This window comes from Ptychodera flava, chromosome 20, assembly GCF_041260155.1.
Source record: "Ptychodera flava strain L36383 chromosome 20, AS_Pfla_20210202, whole genome shotgun sequence".
NCBI classification, from domain to species: domain Eukaryota; kingdom Metazoa; phylum Hemichordata; class Enteropneusta; family Ptychoderidae; genus Ptychodera; species Ptychodera flava.
The window spans coordinates 5652640-5661056 of record NC_091947.1 but is presented as its reverse complement, the minus strand read 5'-3'; the positions used below and the strand labels follow the sequence as shown (position 1 = coordinate 5661056).

The following is an 8417-nucleotide window of genomic DNA, read 5'->3' as shown; positions in this document are numbered from 1 at the left end:
AAAATATCGTAACAAGAAATCATAAATCGTTTCTGTAAGACTATTTTTATCCCTGTCACTCTAACTTAGATTGGTATCTATTTGGACATTAATTCTCATCGTAATGCTGACTAGGAGCTATTGTCACTGAAACCATGGAATAATGTGTATTTTGAAGCTGTATTGGGAAAACGGTTTTACTAGGCTATTTACTGCCATCACGCTGATGTATATGCCAACCAGGCTGATACGCGACCCCAGTCGAACTCAACTTAGCTGTTTCATTATGACACATCGGGTTATTGTCTAGGATATTTGCCGATTGGTTTATAAAATGAAATAGACATAAGGTCAAGGTTAACAATACTATATATTATTCTTCTACAGCGTCTTTTACCTTTCACATTACTAAACTATTATATCACGCGAAAAAAAAACCCTTTGTCATAAATTGCAATTTTATGTAAATGAGCTGACAAATTTTACGCTTGATAAATTATCGAAATTTTAAATTTCGCTCAAAAGTGCATTGTTCCAGCCCACCCTTCCCAACTGTTTTAACATTCCAAATTCTACTGTTTCTGCATATATGCATAATGGTCTGAGAAAGGGAAATTTTGTCAAATGGTACAATTCCCTTTTTCATTTTCCTTGAGTCTCACATCCATAAAATTAACAAAAACTAAGGGAAGTGGCGGACCTACCGACCCAATTTCAAGCAGCCGCTATATACAGGAAAGCCGCGCGTTTATATTACTGCAAGGCCGCTCGTGACTGCGAGGAGCGACATTTCGACAGATATACTGCAGGAAATCGAATGTTTGGAATCGAGTAAATCAATAAGAGATAAGTCTGATGAATGAATGAATTTTTTGCTTTGAGAGACGAATGATTGTAAGGTCTTCTTATCAAAACCATCATATGCATATGAGAGTAGAATCACATTTTATTTGAAGGATGGTGCGGAAAAGCAAATGGGAGATTTGCCCAAAGTTGAGATTTCCCAGTTTGAATTAATCGTGTTCAGAATTTTCACGACTCCAATCGAGTTATAATTTGACCTTGTTAGTCAATATAAACAGATTGCTATAACGTGGGGGATTATTCTTGTTTTGTTATATAATAGGTTAATTCTAAGCGTATTGTGCCTGAATGATAGAAATTGAATGAAATGTTGTATATTTGTTCCAGAATTCCATTCCAGGGTCAGATACAAACATGTTGGATTATTTGCTGTGATTTCGCCAAAGGATCGACACCAACATGATGTCGGGTTATGTGCCTTGATTTCGCCGAATGATCGACATCAACAAGACGATGCAGCTAATTTATTGATGTTGGAATGTTCTTGGGCAGCGCAATTTATGTTGAGATCACTACAATGTGCAAGTTTGTTTCAGCAGTGACAGAAAACACTGCCCTGCCTCGTTTATTCATGCTTGTTGCCAAACACTTTAAATCTATAAAATATACGGGTGCTGGTTTATTTTGATGTGGTCTACTTCTCTTCCCAGGAATAGAAACATACATTTTGCTTATGAACCGATTATAAACACACCTCATTATACTTCAATTGTTATAGCTGACAATGTATCGACGTTTACAGTCGTAACATTGTTGTCTTCATGGACATGTCACTCAAAAACATCTTGATGAGCTATTCATGTTTAAATCGTGATAGGGGTAAAATACGTCACATGTGCTCTGGCTGACGTAGATAACCTTCATATTAACAGCGCAAAGCGGTACGTGCATTTCCAAGCTGTTATATTTCCCTTTGTTGCTATCAAGTCCAACATCAAATAATATGTTTGCATTACAAGAAAATACAGCTTGGCTATGTTTTCGACCCAGAAGAAAAACGTATTTATTTTGTCAATGAACATAATGTATTAAATTGACTACGGTTAGATAGATTTGATTAGCTTAAACGTATGTGCAATTAGCTAATTGTATTTCATGCACCATAATTAATAAAGTAGATACTTTTAAAATTGTCTCCTTAATTATTCATGCTTACCTTGGTATCATAACAATGAGAAGTGGCTGAAATTTTCCAAATTCGATTCAAAAGGAAATAACTAACAAATTAAATAATTGGCAAACAGTGTCTTTGTCAAACTGGTGTCGATTACAGTTAAAGATGAAATCAATCCACACCAGAAATGTTGTTCGACATAATGCCGAAGTCTCAATCTCATAGTTCCTGCGTCATTAGTGTTGTCATATGTCGCAGTCTTTCACTAGTATCCGTTTCTAAAAAGAACTGTATACATGGCGTGTGAAGTGAGAAAGAGAAATGTTTTAATAAGCCATGGTAAGAGTCCCTTGTCGGGTTTCGCGATTTGTACCAGTTTTACCGGTGACGACAGCAGAGTGCCGGGAAGAGCGAACAACACAATGGATGATTTTGAGAAATTCTTTGTGAAATAACTCATCTAAACCTCCATAAATAAAGGGATTAATGCAGGTCGAAGACATTGCAATAACGTGACAGAGATGGTAAACCACATCGTACCAATAGTAGTCAGATAGCTTCTGATGGTAATCGCCATAGATCATTAAAGTATTAAAGGGTAGCCACAGAGCTATGAAACACACAACCACGGTACCTAACATCTTGTTGGTTCTCTTTTTTCGCATTATCTCCTGCCTCTTCTTCTGTACGCTGACAGCTCCAGGTCTTACTTGTCGTTGGAGCTCTTCCCAGACTTTATAGTAAGCTGTTGAGATGACGAACAGTGGCAAAGCGTATTCGAGTATGAACACAAAGGTACTGTAAATCTTCCTGTTTCTCGACACTTCCCACGACTCCGCACAAAAAATAGTTTTGTAGTGGACTCCCGCGATCTGCACATCAAACTCAACGTACTTGATATTCACTATCAGGGGCACGGCCAAACTGATGGACAGTACCCATATGGCCAGGAGCGTTAGAGCCACAAGTTTCATTGATAAGCGTTTCTTGAATGGATAGAGAACTATCATATATCTATCGATGGAAATAGCAGTTAACGTAAGAGTAGATACGAACACCGCAATGGGTTGTAGCGACCGAATAATATAGCAGAGCACCTTCCCGTAACTCCAGATTCCATTCAGTGCGTTTGCCAGGGTGAACGGCAGACAGACCAAGCAGACGGCAGCATCACTCACGGAGAGATTACCGATAAAAATGTAGGTAGAATTATGGAGTTTCTTGTTCCGTACAATAGCCATACACACCATTGTGTTGCCTGTAATACCCAGTGCTATGATGATACTGTACACAAAGATGAATACACCTTTAAAAGCTGGATGCTTCGTCACGTTTTTGTAGTCTAATGAAAGTCCGTCTGTGTTGTTGCCATAGGACGTAAAATTTCCATCTTCCAACGAAAAGTTGTCGTCCATCGCTTCCATGTCTACGCTGAAGTGTTACTGATTCACGAACGTGGTGATGAATTCGGTGTTCAGCCGCTGATGTTTTTACGATTTCTGAGACTGTCTCATCAGTTGTACATCGTTTAAGTATAGACAGTAGAGAGAAAGAGTAACTGTTGTGGACGCTAAGAATGTAATTGTTGTGTGCAATTCCAACGAAGATCGCCAATTACACCCACCGCCAGTGTAGACCGCTTACATTGAATTCAATTTCATCGGCACAGCTCGGTTGAGCTGACGAACAGTTTTAACGCTGTTAGAAGAACGTGTCCACATATAGGTTGACGTAAATAAACCACTGGCAGCGTTCGATGTGTGTATATGCGCACGGAAGCTGCCACTTTTTGTAGGGGTGTGTAAGTCCACTCCGTAAAATTTGCCGAAGCTAAGGCTTTGTGTGGTACGAACTACAAATAGCCTATATGTCGCTGACAATTGACAGCAAGATTATCTTACCTCGGGGACATGTTTATCCTCTACCCAGGGCAGACTTTGATAATCTGACCGACTTCCGATATCAAAATACGAGAGGAAAAGGGGTTTGAATGTATTCCGCATGATGTACGCTTGGCGTGGTTTCCGTTCCTAATGCCCTGCGAAACACACACTTCTGGTCGATTCTATCAAACACGATGAAATCTGCAACTGCGAAAGCTCGGGGTAGAATATATTCAGCAATTGTTCTGCACAGGCCAAACAGCGAACTCAAAATATTGAATGAAAAACCACGTAGAAAGCCGACCAGCAAAATTAGTTGACTTTTGTCTGTTTGTTCATCGTTTTGAACAAATGAAATATTTATTTTTTGCGACTTTCTACAACAAACGAAAACAATCAAAGAAACTGTCATTAATCTATTCCATGTAAACCAAAGGTTCATCTGACTGAACCGGTTAACATCGTAAAATAGCAAATACATCTGATTTGCTCGAATCGTTCACCATTGTTCCAGCTACGCCGAGCGCCCTCATCGTCTAACTGTGTCAGGTAGATTGGGTAATAATATGTAAAAGCATGGAGGGAGTCGCACTTCCACCTGAGCCTGAACGTGTGCAACGGAGGTGAAGGTTACACACAATAGTCAATTCTGTTTGTCAACATATTCATCTTGAATTTTATATGCTGTTTCATACTACAAAAAGCCAAAACAAAGCCTTGCTCCATGTTTGACATTTTAAATACAACGTAGCTGACCTAAATCCTGCAAACGCTTCAAAGTGTCATGTGAAAAAGTCAAGTATAATGTAGTCGAATGAATGAGAATATTTTCAAAGTTTCCATGAGTGTGATATAAGTGGGAGTTGTAAACTGACAACCGTCGTCAAGAATAAAATACATGGTTGCCATAGAAATCCGCTAAAACTAGTTAACATTTTATTTTGAACTATATGAGACATTTCAGTTTACGTGAATGATCGTTTATTTTTATCGTTTCAAAACAAATAACTGCCTTTGTGTTCTCTTACTTTTTACATATCTGTATGTGCTTGTGTGTGACCTTGAACTTGTGCTGTATTAGATTGGTGACAGTGCTTCAAAATTAATGCGCCTATAGGGTATCCTGGATCAAGATGAAACTGAAAAAATAACATGTATTGTACGACATCGAAGCATTTCCTATGTGATAAAATTTTATATCAAGCTTTCCTGATGTAGTTGACTTTTATTATTATAATAAATGTAAGACAAACAGTCACTCACTACGGTTTACACTTAATCCAGTATAAACAATAAAACCCAACAAAACCGACTTGTTCATGCAATAATATGTTTCAATCCACTTGTACGTTCTTCATAGCATATTGGCAGTAAAATTCAATAAATTTATTTCATTTGTCTTATTACAACAGCAAAACGGATGCGAAAATTACAAAAGTGTTCAACATCGTGAAGTTGTATGATATACTCGATATGGTTCTTTCAATTGCTATGTTTCTCCTACGATATAATGCATACGGACTATGAGCGCTGAATAACACAATCTACTACACTGATTCTTGTTCACCTTCCGTCTATGCAAATACATGTCACTAGTTTTTGAAGTTTACCATTAGCTAGGTCAGTAGAAGAAAGACTGTAGACAGAACGAAAGGTTACCCACCTTGGTTAATCCAAAACTTTGGGGAATGGGGATATAATACGTATGTCTACCGGGAGATAGATATAACGTTAAATATGATGCCGGCTTTCAGTACATTGCTTCGTGTTTGACAGAAATCATATTCTTTTTCCGCAGAGGTGGTACACGGATTGTATAAAATTGTCATAAAATTCGACTGTCAGCAAACGACGCCGTCGGTTATCGCCCCGAAAACTTGCATGAGAGCATAGCGTGGATTTGCTAGTCACAGTGTCAACCTCTAAGGTAAATGCAATGTAGTTCTATCAGATGATATTTTTACAAGACTTTTAAAATTCATAATTTCTACTGTGGCTATACCTACTCCAGGAATTTCACACCATCGCCATTGGAAATCGTGTTCTCACATCACCGATATCAAATGATACTACACAAAATGTTGGTTGCCAACTGTCAGAAACTAGTAAGGTATTGTTGTCAGGCATTTGCATTGAAATCACGTTTGTACGGTTGAAATAGTTAATGACCGTTATTATTAGAGTACTTCAATGATAATTGTAAAGTATTCCCACAATACGGATTTTATACGTACAAATTTATTAAATTCCCAGTTCAGTATGGAACAAGTGCCACGCTGAAAATGTCAATGGGCACTTCAACTTCCATCCTTTCACATCGGTGTGTACATGTACTTGTCGACAAGTTGGATTCTATAATTCTCTTCTGATGAAACCTAATTCAGATTTCAACTATTTCTGTTTTCAAGTGGCACTATAATTTTTGGCACTTATAATCGTTGAATCCATGAAAACGTTCATTCCTGTTTAGAGTTCGATACGAAGTGAACTGTTGTTCCATTTACCTGTTACTATAATATTCAAATATCAAGTAAGCGTATCGGTATCTCACTCTAGCAGTGTTCACTCATAGTGAAATAAGATCTAACGTTTTCAAATAGATCTATAATATCATGTATGAGGGCCCTTTGAAAGGTAACCTTTATATATCAACATCTTTAACACCCAGTTTCCCACAGATGTTTTTCAATTCAGGACGAGCCTGTAACAAGTCCTTAGCAATAACCCCAGTCACAGGGTCTGACAAATTGGACTGATTTCAGCGCCTTATGCACAGGCCTGATAGTCGAGGGTTGTACACAGAGGCTGTTATTTCTAATCGTGTAGAACGTTTTGAATACAGACTAGAGTATGGATATCGTGGTGTGGCTGTATTGTCTTTACAGGGTCTGTAAATTAACGAGATTTCCGGGGTGAATATGTTTTTAAAAGTTTACAAGTCGTAACGATACATGTTAGCATATGATAGGTCTAGGTTTGTGGCTAAGAAATAAAGGCATTTGACAGGTCTGTGCTCCCAGTACAGTATGCATGTAGTCCTGCAGGGACAGGCACCGTCACATGGACAAATTTCAGGCGCTGCAACATTTAAACATTTATTTTACTTCATTAATAATGACTTTCATTGTCATTTATGGAAGACTGTTTGAAATGATACAGATGCAGTGTTACAACACAGAGACAACACTTACAGACTTTAACAAATAATGAAAAAAACCAAGTTTTTAAATATTTTTAAAACCGTCTAAAGATACAGAAAAAGGATCTCTGTCATTGTTTTAGTTTACTGAATGGCACATGAAACATAGCATTATGCATGAAGAGCGAAAAAGAAGTTACGAAATTGACATTAAACTTTGCATTTATGCATTTGTAAAAACAGTGAATTGTCAAAAATAGTCTTCCTTGATTTTAATGTCTGTAAGTTGTAAATATTGCACAATAAGATAATGTCATCCCCGTAAAAACCAGTAATTCTTTTATAAAAAAATGTTAAACATTCATACTGCACTCTTTCAAGTTTGTCAGACTGGTGTTTACTTATACTATTGCAGATAACAGAAGCATATTAACTTTTACCATGGTATAGGACAACAATTTTACAACATGCTCTGTAAATACAATGGCTGTTCCTCATATTAAATCCAAGAGCTTTTCTCGCACCCTGAATCATGCTGTTCACATGGTCGCAAAATTTAATCTTGGATCAATAATTACACCGAGATCTCTGATGCCATTGGTTCGACTCAATACATGGGTATCGAGTGTACATCTTAGTGTATACCTTTGTATACAGTTACGTTCTCACAGCAGTGTTATACAGAGTTATGGGTCCAGCTCTGTCAAGACCATACGCCATCTTTGCTAACACAGACAGGGCTGTGACAGGAGCTGCACAGGGCTGTCACAGGATAGATTTTTCGCTGAGTACAAGAGACAAAGGAATATAACCAGTGAAAACCACAAAACTAACCAAATGGGATTACCAAACTATGACAGAGTGTCACTTCAAAAGCAAATTATTTTTATTGCCGAGATAATAAGGATAAAACTCAGATTGAAATGTTGATTTAACAGCTTGTAACTCGTAATCTTTGCTCATATATATAGAAGTGGCGAATTAAGTCAGTTAGTAAACATCACTTAATGTTGAAACACTTATGAACATTCGTTTTCATTTACTATTGCTAATATGTAGCGGTAAAATATCTTCATCGCTTATTCTGTTTAAAAATTCTGATCAGATACGTCTATTTTATTGACAGGCTCATTAATCAATGTTTTGTATTTCGATGCTTTGGTGTACATGATGGCGACTTGCGAAACGCAAAATTCATGAGGTCTTTTTTTTGTAAGTCGAATACCTGCGAAACTGACAACAGAATACCAAATGCAGTATTCAGGAAATTATTTCGCTTTTAAAAGAATTCAATGGCATTTTAATCTGATGGATCGCGCTACTTAAAATAAAATAGTTCCTACGTGTGCACGAATACGATTATTATTCAGGAAGCACACGAATGAAATGTATAACGTTTTTCGTTTGCTATTTTCCAAGTCCCAAATTGCAATTAACT

The 8417-nt window shown here is 37.3% G+C and overlaps 1 protein-coding gene across 1 annotated transcript; it reads right to left on the bottom strand.

The window, feature by feature from the left end:
• Nucleotides 1-1363: 1363 nt before the first annotated feature.
• On the bottom strand, nucleotides 1364-4049 carry LOC139119834 (prolactin-releasing peptide receptor-like). The gene has a single exon (XM_070683751.1). It carries the CDS (start codon nucleotides 3379-3381, stop codon nucleotides 2284-2286), a length of 1098 nt encoding a protein of 365 aa, XP_070539852.1. The 5' UTR covers nucleotides 3382-4049; the 3' UTR covers nucleotides 1364-2283.
• Between the last annotated feature and the right edge of the window lie 4368 nt (nucleotides 4050-8417).

What these genes read in the sequence shown, in the direction of transcription:
- LOC139119834 (XM_070683751.1), bottom strand. Translation starts at nt 3,381, where the DNA reads ATGGAAGCGATGGACGACAACTTTTCGTTGGAAGATGGAAATTTTACG.